Raw genomic sequence first — 23,235 nt, forward strand, 5'->3', positions numbered from 1 at the left:
CTCTGACGCCATGATGCTTTTACGGTTTTATTCATCAAAGTCTAAAGGTGTTTATTCTGAAAATTCTTAACCCAGCGCCCATCTGTTTTATGTGAAACACAGACTATTGCTGCTAGTAAAGGAGTGTGGTAAACCCATGTTTTCAGTCCAAATCCAATCACAACTGGAAATTTTAATTTTATTTAACAGTAAAATAATATCAGCTTATGTCACATATCAGAAAATAAAAATCATATGTGCAAACGTTATTTTCCATCTAAGGAAAATATTTAATATTTATCCTGCTGTATATTATTTCAAACATATATATGTGTTGGCGTGTGTCTTTATACTATCACACTGGGTATGATGTTTCAGCCTGCTTTTTAATGTGATTTGTAATATACTTCCTTCCATGTGAATGAATGTATATGTAATCATTTTTAATGGCTGCATAGTGTTTCATTGGATGACTAAATCGAGATTCTTTTTCAAAACAGTCTCCTATTTTGGACATCAAGTTGGAAGTTATTGATGATTTTCTTTTCTTGCCATATCTTTGTCCAGTTTTGATATCAGGGTAATGCTGGCCACATAAAATGAGTTTAAAAGAATGCCCTCTTCTATCTTGGAAGAGTTTGAGATGGATTGGTCTCCATTTGTCTTTGAATGCTTGGTAGGATAGACCAGAAAAGCCATCTGGTCCTGGACTTTTATTTGTTGGGAGGGTTTTGATGACTGATTGTATTTCCATGCTAGTAATCATTCTGTTCAGATTTTCTCTTTCCTCATTATTCAGTCCTGTTAGATGGTATATTTCTAGGAGTTTGTCCATTTCTTCCAGTCTGCCCAATTTGTTGAGACATAATTATTCATAGTAGTCTCTTCTGATCCTTTGAGGTATCAGATGTAATGTCTTCTTGTTTCTATTTTTTTAATATAGAAATTCATTGTCAAATTGGTTTCCATACAATACCCAGTGCTCATCCCAAAAGATGCCCTCTTCAATACCCATCACCCACCCTCCCCTCCCTCTCCCCCCATCAACCCTCAGTTTGTTCTCAGTTTTTAAGAGTCTCTTATGCTTTAGCTCTCTCCCACTCCAACTTCTTTTTTTTCCTTCCCCTCCCCCATAGGTTTCTGTTAAGTTTCATACATATCTTTCTCTGTATGGCTTATTTCACTTAGCATAACGCTCTCCAGTTCCATCCGTGTTGCTACAAGGCCATATTTCATTCTTTTTCATTGCCACGTAGTGGTCCATTGTGTATATAAACCACAATTTCTTAAAAAATTTTTTAATGTTTTATTTTATTTTTGAGACAGGGAGAGACAGAGCATGAACAGAGGAGGGTCAGAGAGAGGGAGACACAGAATATGAAACAGGCTCCAGGCTCCGAGCTGTCAGCACAGAGCCCGACGCGGGGCTTGAACCCACGGACCGTGAGATCATGACCTGAGCTGAAGTTGGCCGCTTAACGGACTGAACCACCCAGGCACCCCAAACCACAATTTCTTTATCCATTCATCAGTTGATGGACATTTAGGCTCTTTCCATAATTTGGCTATTGTTGAGAGTGCTGCTATAAACATTGGGGTAAAAGTGCCCCTATGCATCAGCACTCCTGTATCCCTTGGGTAAATTCCTAGCAGTGCTATTGCTGAGTCATAGGGTGGGTCTATTTTTAATTTTTTGAAGCACCTCCACACTGTTCTCCAGAGCGGCTGCACCAATTTGCATTCCCAACAACAGTGCAAGAGGGTTCCCGTTTCTCCACATCCTCTCCAGCATCTATAGTCTCCTGATTTATTCATTTTGGCCACTCTGACTGGCGTGAGGTGATATCTGAGTGTGGTTTTGATTTGTATTTCCCTGATGAGGAGTGATGTTGAGCATCTTTTCATGTGCCTGTTGGCCCTCCAGATGTCTTCTTTAGAGAAGTGTCTATTTATGTTTTCTGCCCATTTCTTCACCGGGTTATTTGTTTTTCGGGTGTGGAGTTTGGTGAGCTCTTTATAGATTTTGGATACCAGCCCTTTGTCCGATATGTCATTTGCAAATATCTTTTCCCATTCCCTTGGTTGCCTTTTAGTTTTGTTGATTGTTTCCTTTGCTGTGCAGAAGCTTTTTATCTTCATGAGTTCCCAATAGTTCATTTTTGCTTTTAATTCCCTTGTCTTCGGGGATGTGTCAAGTAAGAAATTGCTATGGCTGAGGTTAGACAGGTCTTTTCCTGCTTTCTCCTCTAGGGTTTTGATGGTTTCCTGTCTCACATTCAGGTCCTTTATCCATTTTGAGTTTATTTTTGTGAATGGTGTCAGAAAGTGGTATAGTTCCAACCTTCTGCATGTTGCTGTCCAGTTCTCCCAGCACCATTTGTTAAAGAGACTGTGTTTTTTCCATTGGATATTCTTTCCTGCTTTGTCAAAGATTAGTTGGCCATACTTTTGTGGGTCTAGTTCTGGGGTTTCTATTCTATTCCATTGGTCTGTTTTGGTGCCAATACCATGCTGTCTTGATGATGACAGCTTTGTAGTAGAGGCTAAAGTCTGGGATTGTGATGCCTCCTGCTTTGGCCGTCTTCTTCAAAATTACTTTGGCTATTCGGGGCCTTTTGTGGTTCCATATGAATTTTAGGATTGCTTGTTCTAGTTTCGAGAAGAATGCTGGTGCAATTTTGATTGGGATTGCACTGAATGTGTAGATAGCTTTGGATAGTATTAACATTTTGACAATATTTATTCTTCCAACCCATGAGCATGGAATGTTTTTCTGTTTCTTTATATCTTCTTCAATTTCCTTCATAAGCTTTCTATAGTTTTCAGCATTCAGATCTTTCACATCTTTGGTTAGATTTATTCCTAGGTATTTTATGCTTTTTGGTGCAACTATGAATGGCATCAGTTTCTTTATTTGTCTTTCTGTTGCTTCATTGTTAGTGTATAGGAATGCAACTGATTTCTGTACATTGATTTTGTATCCTGCAACTTTGCCGAATTCATGTATCAGTTCTAGCAGACTTTTGGTGGAGTCTATCGGATTTTCCATGTACAATATCATGTCATCTGCAAAAAGTGAAAGCTTAACTCATCTTTGCCAATTTTGATGCCTTTGATTTCCTTTTGTTGTCTGATTGCTGATGCTAGAACTTCCAACACTATGTTAAACAACAGCGGTGAGAGTGGGCATCCCTGTCGTGTTCCTGATCTCAGGGAAAAAGCTCTCAGTTTTTCCCCATTGAGGATGATGTTTGCTGTGGGTTTTCATAAATGGCTTTTATGATCTTTAAGTATGTTCCTTCTATCCCGACTTTCTCGAGGGTTTTCATTAAGAAAGGATGCTGAATTTTGTCAAATGCTTTTTCTGCATCGGCTGGCAGGATCATATGGTTCTTATCTTCTCTTTTATTAATGTGATGTATCACATTGATTGATTTGCGAATGTTGAACCAGTCCTGCAGCCCAGGAATGAATCCCACTTGATCATGGTGAATAATTCTTTTTATATGCTGTTGAATTTGATTTGCTAGTATCTTATTGAGAATGTTTGCATCCATATTCATCAGGGATATTGGCCTGTAGTTCTCTTTTTTTACTGGGTCTCTGTCTGGTTTAGGAATCAAAGTAATACTGGCTTCATAGAATGAGTCTGGAAGTTTTCCTTCCCTTTCTATTTCTTGGAATAGCTTGAGAAGGATAGGTATTATCTCTGCTTTAAATGTCTGGTAGAACTCCCCTGGGAAGCCATCTGGTCCTGGACTCTTATTTGTTGGGAGGTTTTTGATAACTGATTCAATTTCTTCACTGGTTATGGGTCTGTTCAAGCTTTCTATTTCCTCCTGATTGAGTTTTGGAAGCGTGTGGGTGTTTAGGAATTTGTCCATTTCTTCCAGGTTGTCCAGTTTGTTGGCATATAATTTTTCATAGTATTCCCTGATAATTGCTTGTGTTTCTGAGGGATTGGTGGTAATAATTCCATTTTCATTCATGATTTTATCTATTTGGGTCATCTCCCTTTTCTTTCTGAGAAGCCTGGCTAGAGGTTTATCAATTTTGTTTATTTTTTCAAAAACCAACTCTTGGTTTCATTGATCTGCTCTACAGTTTTTTTCAATTCTATATTGTTTATTTCTGGTCTGATCTTTGTTATTTCTCTTCTTCTGCTGGTTTAGGGTGTCTTTGCTCTTCTGCTTCTATTTCCTTTAGGTGTGCTGTTAGATTTTGTATTGGATTTTTCTTGTTTCTTGATATAGGCCTGGATTGCAATGTATTTTCATCTCAGGACTGCCTTTGCTGCATCCCAAAGCATTTGGATTATTGTATTATTCATTTTCGTTTGTTTCCATATATTTTTTAATCTTGTCTAATTGCCTGGTTGACACATTCATTCTTTAGTAGGGTGTTCTTTAACCTCCATGCCTTTGGAGGTTTTCCAGACTTTTTCCTGTGGTTGATTTCAAGCTTCATAGCATTGTGGTATGAAAGTATGCATGGTATGATCTCAATTCTTGTATACTTATGAAGGGCTATTTTGTGACCCAGTATGTGATCTATCTTGGAGAATGTTCCATGTGCACTCAAGGAGAAAGTATATTCTATTGCTTTGGGACGCAGAGTTCTAAATATAACTGTCAAGTCCATCTGATCCAATGTATCATTCAGGGCCTTTGTTTCTTTTTTGACCGTGTGTCTAGATGATCTATCCATTGTTGTAAGTGGAGTATTCAAGTCCTCTGCAATTACCACATTCTTATCAATAAGGTTGCTTATGTTTGTGAGTAATTGTTGTATATGTTTGGGGGCTCCCGTATTCGGCACATAGACATTTATAATTGTTAGCTTTTCCTGATGGATAGACCCTGTAATTATTATATAATGACCTTCTTCATCTCTTGTTACAGCCTTTAATTTAAAGTCTAGTTTGTCTGATAAAAGTATGGCTCTCCAGCTTTCTTTTGACTTCCAGTAGCATGATAAATAGTTCTCCATCCCCTCACTTTCAATCTGTAGGTGTCCTCAGGTCTAAAATGAGTCTCTTGTAGACAGCAAATAGATGGGTCTTATTTTTTTTATCCATTCTGATACCCTATGTCTTTTGGTTAGAGCATTTAGTCCTTTACATTCAGTGTTATAGAAAGATATGGGTTTAGAGTCATTGTGATGTCTGTAGGTTTCATGCTTGTAGCAATGTCTCTGGTACTTTGTGTCACAGGATCCCCCTTAGGATCTCTTGTAGGGCTGGTTTAGTGGTGACGAATTCCTTCAGTTTTTGTTTGTTTGGGAAGACCTTTATCTCTCCTTCTATTCTAAATTTTTTTTTTCAACATTTATTTATTTTTGGGACAGAGAGAGACAGAGCATGAACGGGCGAGGGGCAGAGAGAGAGGGAGACACAGAATCGGAAACAGGCTCCAGGCTCTGAGCCATCAGCCCAGAGCCCGACGCGGGGCTCGAACTCACGGACCGCAAGATCGTGACCTGGCCGAAGTCAGACGCCTAACCGACTGCGCCACCCAGGCGCCCCTCTCCTTATATTCTAAATGACAGATTTGCTGGATAAAGGATTCTTGGCTGCATATGTTTTCTGCTCATCACATTGAAGATCTCCTGCCATTCTTTTCTGGCCTGCCAAGTTTCAATAGAGAGATCAGTCACGAGTCTTATAGGTCTCCCTTTATATGTTAGAGCATGTTTATCCCTAGCTGCTTTCAGAATTTTCTCTTGTTTCTAATTGTGTTTATTTGAATCCTCTTTTTTGCTTTTGTTTTTTTTCCCCATTGGTGAGTCAAGCTCAAGGTGGCTCAATTTTGTTACTCTTTTCGAAGAAAGCTGTTTAGTTTCGTTGCTCTTTTCTGTTGTCTTTTAGTCTCTATTTCATTTATTTCCAATCTGAAATTTGTTATTTTCTCTCTTCTACTAACTTTGGATTTCATTTGCTCTTCTTTTTCTAGTTCATTTAGATGTAAAGTTAGATCATTTATTTGAGATTTTTCTTATCTTTTGATGTAGGCATTTATGAACTTCCCTTTTAGCACTACTTTTGCTGTATCTCGTCAGTTTTGGGACATTGTATTTCTACTTTCAATTGTCTCAAGGTATTTTTTTTTATTTCTCTTTTCATTTTTTTCTTTGGTCCATTGGGTTTTCAGTTGCACGTAGTTTAATCTCCACTGTATATGAATTTTCTAGTTTTCTTCTTATAATTGATTTCTAGTTTTATACCATTGTGGTTGGAAAGGACACGATACAGTTTCAATATTCTTAAATTTATTAAGGCTCGTTTTATGGCTTACCATGTGATCTATCTCGGAGAAAGTTCCCTGTGCACTTGAGAAGAAGTATATTCTGTTGCTCTTGAATAGAAGATTCTGTATGTGTCTAAGTCCATCTGGTCTAATGGGTCGTTCAAGGCCGATATTTCCTTAATGATTCTCTGTCTGAATGATCTATGCATCGATGTAAGAGGGGCATTAAAGTCCCCTACCATTATTGTATTGCTGTCTATTTTTCCCTTTATGTCTGTTAATATTTACTTTATAAATTTAGGTGCTCTTATGTTGTGTGCATAAATGTTTACAAATGTCATATCCTCGTGTTGGACTGACCTCATTATCATTATTAATGTCTTTCTCTGTCTCTTATTACAGTCTGTGTTTTGAAGTCTTTTTTCTTTTTTCTGATATAATACAGCTTATCCTGCATCCGATTAGTTTCCTGACGTGCAGTTACTTAGATTGTTGCCAAAAGTCTTTGTGTTGTTTATTTCGTGAGTATAATGAATCATCACAAAAAATGTAGGGATGCTCTGAATAGCAAAACGGAGCCCACAATCAGGGGTTGACCCTACTAACAATGCCAAAGCTCCATATTATGGTCACTAGGGTAGAATTCATTTTAGTGTTTCTTAGGGGAAAGTTGCTCTGGAAATTTTTTATTAGTGGGATTTTTTTCCATGGAGCTTTTCAAATACAATGATGCTTGTCTAAGTGTCTTAGCCCATCTGGGCTGCTGTAAAAAATGCCAAAGGCTGGGTACCTTATAAACAGCAGAAACTTATTTCTCACAGTTCCAGAGGCTGATTGTGTGAAACCAGGTGCCAGCACAGTCAGGCACAGGTCCTCTCCAGGTTGCAGACTTCTTTTATTCTTACATTGTGGAAAAGGACAAGGACTCTGTCTTAGGCCTCTGTTAGAAGGGTGTCAATCTCATCACCTAGTCACCTGATTAATGTTGTTAAAGCGGGAATAAGAAGTAGATGATGAAACTCACCCACTGTTAGAATTTCTGCCGTTTACCTTCACCCCCTCCCCAAAATATATTTTATGAGTAGCATAATAAAGGTGTGTTTACCATTGTTAAATCATGCCTAAAGTTGAATAAATTCTGCATTGAGACATACTTTCAAGTGAGCCAAAGACCCCACCTCCTAATACCATCACATTGATCATTAGTATTGCTACATGTGAATTTGGGAGGGCCAGAACATACAAACACTTGCATAGGAATATTCTTATTTTATTCAAAGTTCTTTGTCTTATAAGGAAGGCACAAAAATGCCTTCAAATTAGCTGAAGTTGATTGGTGAAGAATATTGAGAATATCAACATCATAGGTGCACCTGGGTGGCTTAGTTAGTTAGGTGCCCGACTCAACTCAGGTCTCGATGTCAGGGATGTGGGTTCAAGCCCTGCTTCGGGTTCGTTGTTGGGCATGAAACCTACTAAAAAGAAAAAAAAAGGAATATCAACATCACAGAAATGAAAAATAATTTGATTTTTTTTTTTGTATTGTATTGAGTATTGTAAATTTGCCAGGGACAGAGGAAACTATTTGTTCTTGGACCACATGATCTGTATGTTTCTTTGTGTATGTGCTGTTTTTCTTTCTTCCTATAGTTCAGAGTCCTCTGTGTATTTCTAATTCTCTCACCCCATTTCTTTGGTTGTATGTGGCTTTTTCTCTTACCAGCGTCCGCTCTGTTGCACCAGGCCCTGTACACTTTTAATGGAAAATGACCACAGTTACTGTGTTTTATCTAATTGACGAGAGAGAGCATCTAAATCCTCACAGGCTTGACTCAGTTACAGCCAGGGGAGCCAGGCGCAGCCACACGGTACATCCTTCTTCCACCTGTTCCTTCTGCGGTAGTGAGGGGAAAGTGTGTGTTCCAGAGAAGGAATTCTAAAACATGTCTTCTGTGCTTTGTTCAACGAGGCCATAAACTATCTCCAAATGGAAACATTTGGGCAGTTATGGCCACCTAGAACTAAAAGAAAATTTAATAGGAATAGATGGACATTTTTAAGATTGAATGCTAAAAAAATAAGCTAATAAACAAATGATCCCTACAGAAATTTCCAAGGATAAAAATAATCTTTAAAACTTCTCCAGCCTCCAATGTTTTCATTTAATTAGAAAACTTGTATATGACATTGTATATGACTTTTGACAATTTTTAAGCTTTGTCCATAGGTCTTTCCCTCATGGTCATTATTTTTTATTCCCTATTTTTATTTCAGTTTACTAAAGTTATCTCGATTTCCTTCATGAAAAAGAGAGACAGAGAAGGAGAAGGTGTAAAATGAAGAGTCACGAATGATAAAATAACCAAAACAGGTTGTCTGGCATGAAAATGAGGTCTCAGTAATGAAGGAGCATCAGAGTCAAAATGATGGTCTCACTTGGCCAATATTACCTCATCACTGTTGGGCATAATTGTAATAATGGCATCAATGACTAAACAGTAATAGAAAGAAAAATAGGATTGTGGCTTGGTCTTATTATACTTATCTCAAAACTCTGGAAAAACTTTTATAGCTTGACCAGAGAGAAATCATGTTTGTGGAAATCCCCAACATCTTACCTTCTCCTCTTTCAGACTCTAAGTTCACAGCTGTACAGAGAGCATGGACTCTCATGCCTGTGCCTGAGCCAATGTCCCCGTGACTACCAAGCTACCTGCTTTCACTTCCACGGAGTCATCCTGATGTCTTGCACTTGGACTTTGGGACAGTCTCCTAATAGTCCTCTCAGCCTATGTCAAGACTCAACCTGTTTTACATTCAAACACAGTTCTGACCTTGTTAACAGATGACTTTCCATTGCTATTATGCCTTCCCTGATATTCTTTTATCTCTGTGATTAGAATCTACCTTTAGCCTTGGCCATCAGTTGAATGTTATCTACTACCAAGACACGCCTTACATGCCACTCCCTACATAAAATATTCCTTTAAAAAATTTTTATTGTATATTTTTTAATTAGGGGGAGAGAGAGAGAGAGAGAGAACGAACGAACAAGTGGGGCAGGAGCAGAGAGAGAAGTTTCCAACTAGTTTCCCTGCTCAGCACAGAGCCCAATGCAGGGATCAATCTCATGAACTGTGAGATCATGACCTGAGCCAAAATCAAGAGTCAGGCGCTTAACCAACTGAGCCACCCAGGCACCCCCTACATATCATAGTTCTTAAGGTTACACTGTTATGAAATTTCTTGCTCTAAACTCTAAAGTCTTCAAAACTCTTTGACTTGCATTGTATTTAACTTCATCTCACATCAATTTTATGGGATTTGCTTACCTCACATCATATTAATCCTAACTCACATTGAACTTTGAATTTAATAAATACAAGTCAATAAACTGAATGCCCTTAATAGTTGATTATAAAAAATTTATCGGGGCGCCTGGGTGGCTCAGTCGGTTGAGCGTCCGACTTCAGCTCAGGTCATGGTCTTGCGGTCTGTGAGTTCAAGCCCTGTGTCAGGCTCTGTGCTGACAGCTCAGAGTCTGGAGCCTGCTTCAGATTCTGTGTCTCCCTCTCTCTCTTCTCCTCCCCCACTCATGCTCTGTTTCTCTCTCTCTCTGTCAAAAATAAATAAACATTTAAAAAATTTAAAAAAATTATCTTAATATTACATTATACCTAATTATAGTTTCAAATTGGTAATTTCTTCCTTAGTCAATTATGTCAATATACCATTTATTATGATTATGAAAGTTTAATTTGTGAGGGGAAATTCATAACTCCAGCCAGCCATTTCCTTTAAGTCTTTTCATTATTTAAAAATAATTCAAAAACATACTGTGTCTTATTTCCTTTCACTGTCTTATAGTTATTTGTGAAATAATGAAGATTTTTCACTTTCTGAAAGTAGTGAGTACATAGGAAGAAAAAGCATGACAAAATCCATTCATTCCTATGAGGATTGAGGTTGGCCTTTGCTTTAGGAGAAATAAAATCAATTCTTTTATACAGGTTTGCTAAAAACCTGTTTTCTTATTAAATCAGTGAGCCTTCCAAATAACATGGTTTCTCGAGAAAACTCAATTCCCCTTGGATGTAAGATGTTTGCTACAATCAACAATGTTCACATCAATAAATTTCTTATAAAAATGACTTTGCATGTTAAATCCTAAGTTATTGTCTGAACACCTCATAAGAAAATTTTAAATTTTTGTCTTTTTCACATCACAAAATTCATACATATTTGTTGGTAATTTTTCCCTTCTTACTTTCTACCCTCAACCTTACTCTTCAAAGCTAACCTCCATCAACTGTTGGTATGTATCATTCCCAAACCTTATTTATGCGTATCAAAACTTATACTCGATATACACTAATGTATAAAAATGTGCAAATATGCCCTCAGGTATCATGTTAAACATTCATTTTTAAACTGGGAGAATAGTTGGCATGTCTAGGTATAATATGAATGGTAGTTGTTTTGAATAATTAGCCCAAAACAATTTATACACAGGTTTTTTTTTCTTCGTTATGAAGCAATTGAAGAGAATTAGGGAAGGTAAAATTGGCTGAACAGTTGTGAAAGATAAACCAAAATTTCCCTAACAGATTCCTAAGCCTTTTGTGGTCCCCAAACTCTCACTGACTTGTAGAGCTGCACTTGCTATATTTATGACCTTCTTATGCGGCAGAATAGAATCTATTCCAAGGCAAGATTACGTGTGTTATATATGAGCCGCAGGGAATTCTGGCCTTCAGCACGATCCATTATGGTTGGAATTTATTGCAAGCTAAGGTCTATCCATGCTGCTCACAGTTGCAAGGGAGCTAGAGTCGAGAGTGACAAGAGTTCCAAGTGACCTTCTTACGTCTAATTTATGGGCACTTCACGGGACCAAGTAGGGGCTCAGTGCACAGTGCATTTGATTCCCTACCTGCAGAGATTGTGACCTCTCTGTCCAGTGCTAGCACTCACTACAGCGTTAGAAGCTGAGAGGAAATGGGTTTGTAGGGCTCTTTTGTAATATTCAGAAGATAAATAACTTTAGAAGAACGTAATTCGCCCAAATGTCTTCCAAGAGATGCCAAGTGCAAACACAGTACAAGTATTTGGTTTCATTTGGTTGTCTTTGTGGCTTTTTCTCTTTTGCTTCTGTTGTTGTTTTTACTTTACAATTGAAATACACAGGACTTGCCTCAAAAATCTATTGAAGAAAACACTTTAAAACTGATAGTAAAAAGGGAGAGACCTAATCTTTTTAAGTGATCTTTTTGCCTCGAGGTTCCTTATTTTCAAAGATGTCTTGCTTGTAAGATGGTCCCTTCTATTCTGCACTGCCTTACATTAATACAAAACCTCTACTTATATTGAAAAGAAATGCTTTGTAGTATTTTTTTTGCTCATTGTTGTTATTTCTTCTCTCTGAGACTACAGTGAATAAGCTTATATATCTTTTCAAAACAACCATTTAGATGTGGGGTGCATCTTGAGTGTTTTAGATTAAATATCCTCAGATTGTATCACACGTTCTCAAGGTGTTCAGACTTTACATCCTATTTGCCCATAAAATAGTGCTAACTAGAGTCTGGCCATCTCTGTATCTGATATTACTAACGAATATGAAGTTTGTACCAAGGCTCCATTGTCCGTTGACCGCATTGATGCGAAAACTCATCTCTCGCTCATCAAGATTTCACAATGATATTTTCGCATTAATGTGTGTAGCCATTTATTATACTTAGTTAATACCAATAAGGTGATTTAAATTTATTATTATAAAAATATATCATTGTGTAACCTATTATTCTGTCTTACTAAAATGATTTTGAATGTTGTCTTTTGTCATTAAATGTATGCTATATCCTTCTGAGCTTTGTGGCATTCACAGATTTTTTTACACATGACCTTAATGTCTTCATTTATGTCAGTAATTAAAAGTGGAATGAGGTATATATCAGAACACTGAGCTATATGGCACTCACCAGATAACCTTCCTGAGTATGTTAATGATTCTTCAATTTATTCTTTCTAGGTACATTTATTCAGTCTGGTACAAACAAATTAAAATGCTTTTTTTCCTTTTACACTGCCTGTAAAAATATCTCAAGATTAAATAATGTTTGCTTCAGTTTATTAAGTACCCGACTTCAGCTCAGGTCATGATATCACAGTCCATGAGTTTGAGCCCCGCATCGGGCTCTGTGCTGACAGCTCAGAGCCTGGAGCCCGTTTCGGATTCTGTGTCTCCCTCTCTCTGACCCTCCCCCATTCATGCTCTGTGTCTTTCTGTCTCAAAAATAAATAAATGTTAAAATTTTTTTTTTTAAATGTGGCATGAACCTATGCTCACTTCCAGTAAGTGATGCTATATCTTTAAATTGGTTTCAATCCAAATATTTAATAATTTATTTCATAATCCATAATTATAGTTTATATTTTAAAAATTCCATGTTTTTTGATTTCTTGGGTATTTAGCTTTTTTTATAATTAAAAAGATAATTGGGGCGCCTGGGTGGCTCAGTTGGTTAAGCATCCAGCTTCGACTCAGGTCATGATCTCATGGTTCATGGGTTTGAGCCCAGCATCGGGCTCTGTGCTGACAGCTCAGAGCCTGGGGCCTGTTTCAGATTCTTTGTCTCCCTCTCTCTCTGTGCCCCTCCCCCGCTCATGCTCTGTCTCTCTCTTTCTCTGTCTCAAAAATAAATAAAACATTTAAAAAAAATTTACATCTGCTAGCTGTGCCTAGGGCAGGGTAACCTCATGTGATACTCAGAATGATCCTATCCTATCGGTCTTTAATTTTATCTCTGTTTTTAGAAATGAGCAATCAAAGCACTGAGAGGTTTTGTATGGAATGTGCGGCTAGTAGGTCGAGAGGTTTTGTACGGAATGTGCGGCTAGTAGGTCTCTGTTACTGGCCGGAAGTCATGTAGTCTGACGTGGGGAGTCCACACCGTTATCTACTCCAGGCACAGTACTGGTTACTGGGCGGAGAGCTTCAGTCATGACAAAAGGCCACACCAGGCTTTATGGAGCTGCCAGTGCAGTGAAGGGGGACCAACGGAACTAAATGTATACAATATGTCATATGCCAAGTGGTGGGTGAGAAACGTAGTACGGAAAATAAGTAGTGTGGGGAGAAGTTGAAAGGGGAGAGCAGGCTGGAAGACGACGTGTCAGAATATGTCATTCTGATAAAACGATGTATTTTGTGCAACAGCTTTGTAAGCTCAAAAAAGGCTTGAAAAGCACAAAGAAATATTTTGTAGTGTTAAATGCTTTGACTCGAGGGTCAAACAGATGTAGGTCTGCGCCCCAGTTCTGAAAGGTCTTGGCCATGTGACCTGAGTAATAACTGCCCTTTGGATGACACTTTTCCCCTTCAGGAATTTATCATTAAAAATAGGGGCAAGTTGGCACATACTTATGCGTAGAATATTTATTGAAGTATGGTTTATAATGGCAAAAGTGGACAACATAGAGCATCTTGTTGTAAGTTTCTACTAAGACAATTATGCTATCAACTATATGAAATCATATAGCATCACAGTAGATACCTAATTACTGTAGTCAATCTGTATTTACAAATTTGGGATGCTATTCACGTGTGTGTGTGTGTGTGTGTGTGTGTGTGTGTGTGTGTAGAACAGGAGTATATTTGTATTTGGAGAGAGATTAGCAAAATAAACACTAAATGTATAGAATGAGTAAATATGGTTGGTGGACTATGAATGGATTCTCTTCTTTTGATTATATGTTAATTTTTATCAGATATGAACACATAATATTTTAGCAGAAGTGTAAATGAGCACAAATGTTACACAACGCCTTTTGCCCGAGGATTTTATCATGAACACATTGTTTTCATAAATCACAAGCTCATGTAATGAATGATATTTTAACTTTTGGACAGAATTCGTTTTACCCCCTCTGTCTTGTGACTGTGCTCTCCTCTCGTCTTCCCATGGTGAACATGCATCCCGAGGTCCTGTACTTTGAGACACAAAATGGAGAAGCAAAATAATCATGGTTGTCCTCTCTTGTCCTTAAACAGGGCAAAATGGATCAATTTTCATAAATTATCTTCATTGTAAAATGAAGAAGCATAGAAAGTTTTATGAAACAGGGGCGCCTGGGTGGCTCCGTCGGTTAAGCATCAGACTTCAGCTCATGTCATGATCTCACATGTGAGTTCCAGCCCCAGGACAGGCTCTGTGCTGACAGCTCGGAGTCTGGAGCCTGCTTCCGATCCTCTGTGCCACCCCACCCCCACCACCCCAGCTACTCTCTCCACACCTCCCTTTCTCTTGCTCTCTCTCACAAACATAAACATTACAATTTTGTTACGAAACAAATGTGTTTTGGCCATCATGAGATGCTTCAGTTTCAACTGCTTTTCTTAAAAAAGGATGCAATTTCTGCGTTGCAGCCCCCGATGAACATACACTCGATCGTGGTGCAGGTGCAGTGCATCAACAAGAAGGTGGGCACCGTCATCTACCATGAGGTTCGCATCGTGGTGAGGGACCGCAACGACAACTCTCCCACGTTCAAGCACGACAGCTACTATGCCACGGTGAATGAGGTCAGTGCCCTCTGCACGTAGGTCGCTGTGTAATGTGGATGCTTTCAAATGATGCTTACAGCAGGCTTAACTGTTCAGAAATTGAAACAAAGAAAGAAAAAAACATTTTACAGGATAGTGCTTCGGAGGAAATAAGATCTGGGTGACTTTCTAGTAGGATTTCAGGGATTCATTTTGCTGCAAAAAAAAATTTGATTTGTGTGTAATAATGACTGAAACATTGGTATTTTTGATCATCGTGGACAATTTAATGCCAGAATCCACATATATGCTTACTAAGGGTTAACAGGAGATATTTATTATCATTATAACTTGTTGGATTATTTGTTTTCCATTATCTCTAAGGTGGGAGCAGGAATTAAATACTGGAAGAAAATATCTATTCAAGATTCTTTTAATTTAAAGTTATTTCCTTAATTTTAAAAGTTGTGGCATATTCAAATATTTAAATATAAATAACTGCTCAATTCTTATGCTGATTAAGTAATTTTTAAAAATTTTAAGTATTACTGCTTTTACTACAACATGATTTTTGGTTGTTTATTTCTTTTTCTTTTGTTTTCCCTTTGAGCCAAAATCCATGGGCCAAGAAGCCCTTTTATGTTATTTTTTTTTAAAAAGTGATGGTTACTCTGTTAATTTTTTGTTACTCCACTATGAAAATATTTCTAAAATATCTAATATCAGCTATTATAGATGCTTTAGATGCATAAAAAATGAACCATACTTAAAAAAAATAATTTTAATGTTTATTTATTTTTGAGAGAGAGAGCATGAGCAGGGGAGGGACAGAGAGAGAGGGACACAGAATCCAAAGCTGGCTCCAGGCTCTGACCTGTCAGCACAGCCTGATGTGAGGCTCGAAATCACAAACCATGAGATCATGAGCTGAGCCAGAGTCGGACGCTTAACCGACTGAACCATCCAGGCGCCCCTGAACCACATTTTTAATAGTCCATATTCTAGCAGATTATTTTTACTTACCAGATTTTGTTTTAACCTCAAAAGCTATGTACCTGCTTCATAGGAGGAAATGTGTAATTTGGGCGTTAAGCACAGCAGTGGGCCTTTAACCTCTACATGCTTGTTTTTTGAAATTATGTAAAATGTATATTAATTATCTCAATATTGTTGTATTCATAAAAAAATTGAGGAAATTATGTGTCTTATAATGTGAGACTTTGTAGGTGGAATTAGCAAAAAAGAAAAAAGCCCTGAACTGCCCTTTTAAAAAAGGTTAACAGGACAATTTTGCTGGTCAGTCGGTGTTAACATTTTTGCTTTTATTTAACTGGTGCTTGCTACAACAAACAAATGTTAATTAATGCAATTAACTGTTTTGCATGATCAATTATTTTAGCATCTGAAGTACACTCTTTGAATGAGATTTTGCTTTGAGTGCTGCCTTCATTTGTGAATAAACTGGTATCAGATGGATTATCTCAGACAGCAGATCTAATCGCAAAATCCACTCATGCACCATATTTCACTGTTCCTGGAGCTGCGGCTTTGCTTCATTTTTTGTGAAGAAATTTGCAATGTTCAGCTTGCATTTCAGAGTGCCTTGTGTGATTTGACTGCTTCCACACCCCTCCAACCTGCTCAGCGCCTTGCTGAAAAAATAACCTTTTCAAGTACTATTTTAATCTTATTATTCCCCTATTCAGAAATTGTGTAAAATCTCTCATTATTTTCTGAACAAAGGTCATGTGTCTCCACCGGCTGACTTTCAAGACCTTCTGTAATCTGACCTGTTTTCTGCATATTCTTAGCATTAGGTTGTGAATGCATCGCCATCCAGGTTAATTTCTGCGCAACTCGCAAACTTTTCTTTTTCCAGGGCTTTGCCCACACCGTTCATTGTACTTATAACAGGATCCTCCAATTTTTATCCATCTTTTAAAGTTTAACTCAAGACCTATTACCATTTCCTATTTCCATAGTCATCCCTGATCACTCCAGTACACCCCTGTGCTGTCTCCCTAACTCTAATTTTTTTTTAATGTTTATTTATTTCTGAGACAGAGAGAGACAGAGCATGAGCGGGGAAGGGTCAGAGAGAGAGGGAGACACAGAATCCAAAGCAGGCTCCAGGTTCTGAGCGGTCAGCACAGAGCCTGACGCGGGACTCAAACTCACAGACTGTGAAATCATGACCTGAGCTGAAGTTGGTCGTTCAACCGACTGAGACACCCAGGCACCCCTGTCTCCATAACTCTACACTTCTACAGCATCTGGATAAACGTTGGTTGGAGTGATAAAAATTTACAGAAAAGTTAAACCTTTCTCTTTTTAAAAAATTTTTATAAGTTTATTTATGTTTGAGAGACACAGAGACCATGTGAGTGGGGGAGGGGCAGAGGGAGAGAGAGGGAGAGAGAGAGAATCCCAAGCAGGCTCCACACTGTAAGCACAGAGCCCGAGGTGGGGCTCAATCTCACAACCATGAGATTATGATCTGAGCCAAAACCAAGAGTTGGACCCTTAACAAACTGAGCCACCCAGGCGCCCCAATAAGTTAAACCTTTTATCTTAAACGTTATTTGGAGAAGCCCGGGTTTCCTTGCAAAGCTGCCATTTATGGTTCTTCTCACTCATTTCCCTAAAGTCTGCTGAGGCAGTCCCACCTCTGCGATACTTTGGCCATACCTTCTGTGGTTGGATTCTGAGGCTATGTGTAGCTGATGGCCACGTTCCCCTGTATATATGTAGTTTCTTGGAAAAAAACAAAATTTTCTTTAAAACGCAAAACATAATCACAAGGAAAAAAAATGAAATTTAGCTATTTTTTTTCATCCTTCATTTGAGTGGATCTTCTACAGTTCTCAGTATAATTTGCTTGGACACACACACACACACACTGTGCAGTTATATGTACATATATTACATATGTATGTATGTGTGTATATCTGTTCACTCATTTATATCATATAAATCTCTCATAGTCTCCTTCAACTACAACACTGCCTGTGAAATTAAGTTAAATTACATTGCACTGAGTAGATTTTACTGTGCGCCAGATTGCAAGACATTTTCCATGTGATTTCTCCTTTTAATACAAGACATACAGTTAATGCATTTAAGACTAGGAGGATCTAAATGTTTCTCAGAAAAATTAAAAATCGTTCACAGTTTAATAGATTGTTGATGTCAAAATATTTTGCACTTCATTAAAATCCGAAAGACAGGTATAAAGTCATTATCACAGATTCATGAATGAAGTTTCAGAATTAAAGTCCTGATGACTCACTCTCATTCGCCGTGAGAACAGACGTCTGTAGCAAGAATTGGCTGTGTTACACAGTGAACTGGTCACAACCTTGGGAGTAAAACCCAAGTCCTTGGTCCAATCATTTCTTCCCTAGTTATTAATAGACATCCTGTGTGTGAAATTATCACCACTCTCATGTAACTGATTTTAAAAATAAATATCAGGGATTATACTTATGGTATTATAATATTATAATCACAAACAGTACCTTAAAAGATGCATTAAATGTCCGTCTTTTTTTACTCTTTGTAAACATATTCTTCTATGTGTGTCAAGAATTTACTAAAATATTAATGTCTGTATCTAAATACCAAGCAAGGACTGTTACAAGTTTATAATTCCTTGTTTGTGAGCAGGACATCAGATGTTGCAAGTATTTTTCTCTGAGTAATTGGAGACTCAGTTAATTTTGGACAATCATAGTATCACTAAGTAATTAGTCTAGTAGGTTTGAAGAAGAGATTGCACAGTCTAATTGTTGCTGATAGTCCTAAGCGATTTTTGAAGATAAATATTTTTTGGCGTGATCTCTTTAATAACACATGCATTGCACCCTCAAAAATTTCTTTTGACATTAAAAGCAAAGAAGGGCAAGTCAAGGCGGACATTTGAGCCACGAAGAATTAATCTCCAAATTATATAGAGATTATATTTGTCGTGATCTTTAATGATCTCTTCACAGATGGTGCACTTTTTAAATCAATATTAATTTGTTCTTTCCATCACCTTACATATCATCTTAAATGTACTTAGCTGCTCTGACATGATATGTTTTATTAGACATAATTTGTTGGCAGTTTCTGGAGGAATGTTTCCTTGCATATCTCTTGCATAGATAGATGGTTTACAGTCTCTTGAAAGGAAGGAGGGTAGGTAGAAAAAGGGAGAGGGAGGGAGAGAAGGAATTTAAATTTTGTTATTTTAAGCCTGTAACCTTAAGTTTAGATGGCTTTGCAGCTTTCCAGTTAGATAGCTTAAATTTTCTTTTACTTTCCTTTGAAAATGCACTTACTGCAAGATGTTTTGTAATTCATCATAGATGAAAAGATGTGCGTGATTCCATTGTATTTTGTAGGGCACTTTATTGCAGTGATATTTTCTATCCTCTTACTTACAGTGAGACTAATTGTAATCTTACAGCTTCAGAAGGGAAAGGACCCAGTTCTGATGTCACCTGTGCTTTCTAGAAAATGTGTCTTTCTTCATACGTCACTAGTCTGTGTTGTTGAGATTAATTATGCTTTACTATTTTATCATTTCACTTCATTTAGTTAGATTATTTTCTTAAATTCAAATATCAATAACTGAAGTATTTGATTCTAACAGTGATAATAATAAATAAAATGTATTCTCTTTATTATATTCTTTCCATATTTATTGTAAAGATTTAATCCTATATTCCTTCCTTAAAACATTTTTTACTACTCAGTCTCTTATGGTTTCTTAAATAATTTGCTTAAACAGATACAGAAAATATTTGTTTTACTGTGTTTCTGTTCCACTAAATACCTTAGGAGTAGGGATCCCATTTTTGATAAATTTAAAACTGACATCTTTTCTGCACATATTACTTTTAAAATATATGGGGCACCTGGGTGGCTCAGTCGATTGGGCGTCCGACTTCAGCTCAGGTCATGATCTCGCGGTCTGTGAGTTCAAGCCCCACATCAGGCTCTGTGCTAAGAGCTGGGAGCCTGGGGCCCACTTAAGATTCTGTCTCCCTAAAAAAAAAAAAAAAAAAAAAAATTAAAAAAAAAAAAGGGGGTGCCTGGGTGGCGCAGTCGGTTAAGCGTCCGACTTCAGCCAGGTCACGATCTCGCGGTCCGTGAGTTCGAGCCCCGCGTCGGGCTCTGTGCTGACAGCTCGGAGCCTGGAGCCTGCTTCTGATTCTGTGTCTCCCTCTCTCTCTGCCCCTCCCCCGTTCATGCTCTGTCTCTCTCTGTCTCAAAAATAAAATAAATGTTAAAAAAAAATTAATAAAATATAAAAGTTATATGTGTGGTAAAATTGCCTTATGTTGGGACAATAGGGATTGAGTTAGAGTTCTAGAACTATGGGTGATTTTTAAAATTTGATGATTTCTGAAGTGTTCATAATGAGGTAATGTTTTGCCTATAAGATGTACAAATTCTTAAGACTGGCATTTAATATAAAATATTCTGTTAAAGTGGTGACTTTAAATTGAAAGATCTGCTTCATTGTTTCTAATCACTGTTAATGATACCCTGACGGCCTTTTGAGATTCGTATTTTTAGGTAGACTACAGTTTACAGGTAACACTTGCCCTACCACTGTGTGCTTCTGAATGGACCATGCAATTTCGGTGTCCATAAGTAAAGTTTTATTACAATGCAACCATGCCCATTCATCATATACTGTTGTGTGCTGTGAGCAGAGCTGAGTAGTTGTGTGACCGTTTGGTGTCCTGGTGAGTCAGAAGCTGTACCAGATGATTTATCACACAAAAGTAAACTTTATTTGCAGCCAATAAGGATCACAGGGAGGAGTTTCCAAAGCCATGAGTCCCCATGAATCCCCATGAGTGGGTGGGTTCCTTTTATGTAGGGTTAGAACAAACATTTAGATAGGGGAGCCTCGTCACCATCCATAGAGATGGCATGCGGCCACGCGTGTGCCTTAAGGAAACCTGCGTGGGTGGTGGGTATTAAGAAAAAACAAAACAAATGCCAAACAGTAGCTATATTTGTGCATATGCAATTTTCAGGAAGAGAAATTACAGCTTTTATCACATTTTCACAGGGATCCATACACTAGTGAGGGCTAGTGACCACTAACCCAAGGTAGTTTGCAAAGTAAGGAGACAAGCCAAAGAAAGGCAATTCAGCTGAAAAACAGACCAGAGAGGTAGCAAGAGAATAAAGGGGCATTGTCCCCAAAGGAAAGTGCACTGAATTTACAAATCCAAGTCCTACTTGGGTAAATTAGTAACAGTACAAATCAGACGGGGTTAAATTAAGCAGTGCATTGAAGTGCATTGAAAATAAGGACAGAGGGTTCGTGGCTATGAAATGCATTTCAAGATGCTGGCTAGAAGGCAAAGGGGCACAGGTCAGTAGTGAGTCTAAGAGTAGAAGACACTTTAGTGTGTTTATAAGATAGTTCCACACACCGAATATCGTATTAAATTTAACATTCGCGCTATATAATAATCGGTAACATAGTTTTATAAAATGGACCAGTAAGTCCCCGCACTGCAGGACGCTAAGACTGGCAATTGCTTGCTTCCACCTGCCATTCTAAGCTCCGTTTCCTGGAATAAGTAGGGAAGTGGCGATGAAGTCTCCGGCTCCAGGGAAATCCTTGCCGGGAGAATTGGAGTGCAACTTCTTCTAACCCAGCAGACCTACCAGAATGCACAAACCGGGTGTCAGCTTCAGGATTAGTGAGGGGAGACACTGAATGCTAGGTGTCCTCACCTAAATGTGTGCATCAAATTTTGAGGTAAGCATCGGCCCCGTAAGTTTGCCTAGTCTTTATACCCGCTCCCCCAACTGCAAAGATTCAGGATAAGGTGGACGGTTGAACTCCAACGTTTCTCCTCTTAAATTCAAGAGATTTAAGAAGGCCAAGAAGGAGAGTGTCCTCCATACACTTTATGCAGCCCATGGGATCAAAACACAATTTTGTTTTTTACCCATGATCATATTGTGAGCTCTGTTTTTATCCAAAGATCATAACTGGTAAATGAAAATTGTGAATAATACTAATAATAGTGGACAGGTGATATTTATTGAGCACTTACATTATCGCAGACCTGTAAATGTGATACTGTTTGACCCTTCCAATAATACATTTTACAGAAAAGAAATTCAGTTTAGAGAACTTCGGTAATTTGTCCATAGTCGAGTATCTTGGATTTGGCGCTCATAAGGTTGAAAAGCAGATCTCTCTCTCTCTCTCTCGATCTCTCTCTCTCTCTCTCTCTCTCTTTCTCTCTCAAACACAGACACCTTACATATACCATGTTCCATTGGGAAACCCTAAAAAACAAGCTTGTGCTGGAATAGCATTAAAAGACTGTGTTCGTGCAAAGGAATGCAGCTGACTGAACAATGCAGGACTTGGGGGCACCAGACTCCCCCACCGCCCAACCCCATGCAGTCAAAAATCCATAACTTTTGATACTCCAAAAACTTAACTACTAGTAGCCTCCTGTTGACTAGAAGCCTACTAATAATATAAACAGTCAATTAACACACATTGTATGTGTTACATGTGTTCTGTGTTGTATTTATCCAGTAAAGTAAGTTAGAGAAAGGAAAATATTAATAAGAAAATCATGAGGAAGATGCAATGTGTTTGCAGTACTGGACTGGAAAAAGTCTGCAGGTCAGTGGACCCATGAGGTTCAGACTGATGTTGTGCAAGGGCCGGCTGCACTTTCTACCACTGACACCAGCAGCCACTGTCCACAAGGTACCATCCTGCCATTATAGCCACATAGTTTTGTGATCAAAAGATGTAACTTGGGGCTCCTGGGTGGCTGAGTCGGCTGAGCGTCCGACTTCGGCTCAGGTGATGATCTTGTGGTTTGTGAGTTTGAGCCCCATGCTGGGCTCTATGCTGACAGCTCAGAGCCTGGAGCCTGCTTTGGATTCTGTGTCTCCCCCTCTCTGTGCCCCTCCCATGCTCATGCTCTGTCTTTCTCTGTCTCTCAATAATAAATAAACATTAAAATTTTTAAAATATATATATAATATGAATAGCTAATTTATGAAATTTGTTGACAAAAATAAAATTGCTTTTCATATAAAATTTATATATTTTATATATTTTATATAAAATTCCTTTTCTCTCTTATGAAAATATCTAAACATATATTGTCTGTGCAATTAAGGGACAACACAAAAAAAATACAAAATTTACATTTCTTCCCTCATTCCTGTTGTTTAAACGACTTCAGCAGGTTTCTACAACATTGCCTTGTCGTTCTTGTCACCTGGGTACAGAGATAGCACCGTGCGGTTACTTGGGAAGCTTTACTGCACAGAGATAGTCCTGCACGGCTATTCGGGGAGGTTTGAAGTCACATAATCTTCATTATTTCCAGTCACACAAAACACTGCCATCTTCTGCTTCTGATTGAGATAGACTAGGTAGTCAGGCCCAGTTACTCTCTTTAAGATATAACTAGA

The 23,235-nt window shown here is 38.1% G+C and overlaps 1 protein-coding gene across 14 annotated transcripts in view; it reads left to right on the plus strand.

Annotated features, from left to right (window-relative positions):
- The window catches only part of PCDH15 (protocadherin related 15), a 1,260,230-nt gene that overhangs the window by 736,919 nt on the left and 500,076 nt on the right, over positions 1–23,235 (plus strand). For all 14 annotated transcript variants that reach the window (XR_015241496.1, XM_086679475.1, XM_086679485.1 and 11 more), the window contains one exon: positions 14,653–14,808. Coding sequence is in view for 13 of the 14 variants with exons in the window: in XM_086679475.1 (XP_086535601.1) it covers positions 14,653–14,808 (156 nt within the window). In the remaining variant the exon portion in view is untranslated. The remainder of the gene's footprint in view (positions 1–14,652; positions 14,809–23,235) is intronic.

Source organism: Puma concolor, chromosome D2, assembly GCF_028749965.1.
Source record: "Puma concolor isolate L17-30 chromosome D2, mPumCon1.1.hap2, whole genome shotgun sequence".
In the NCBI taxonomy this organism is placed as follows: Eukaryota; Metazoa; Chordata; class Mammalia; order Carnivora; family Felidae; genus Puma; species Puma concolor.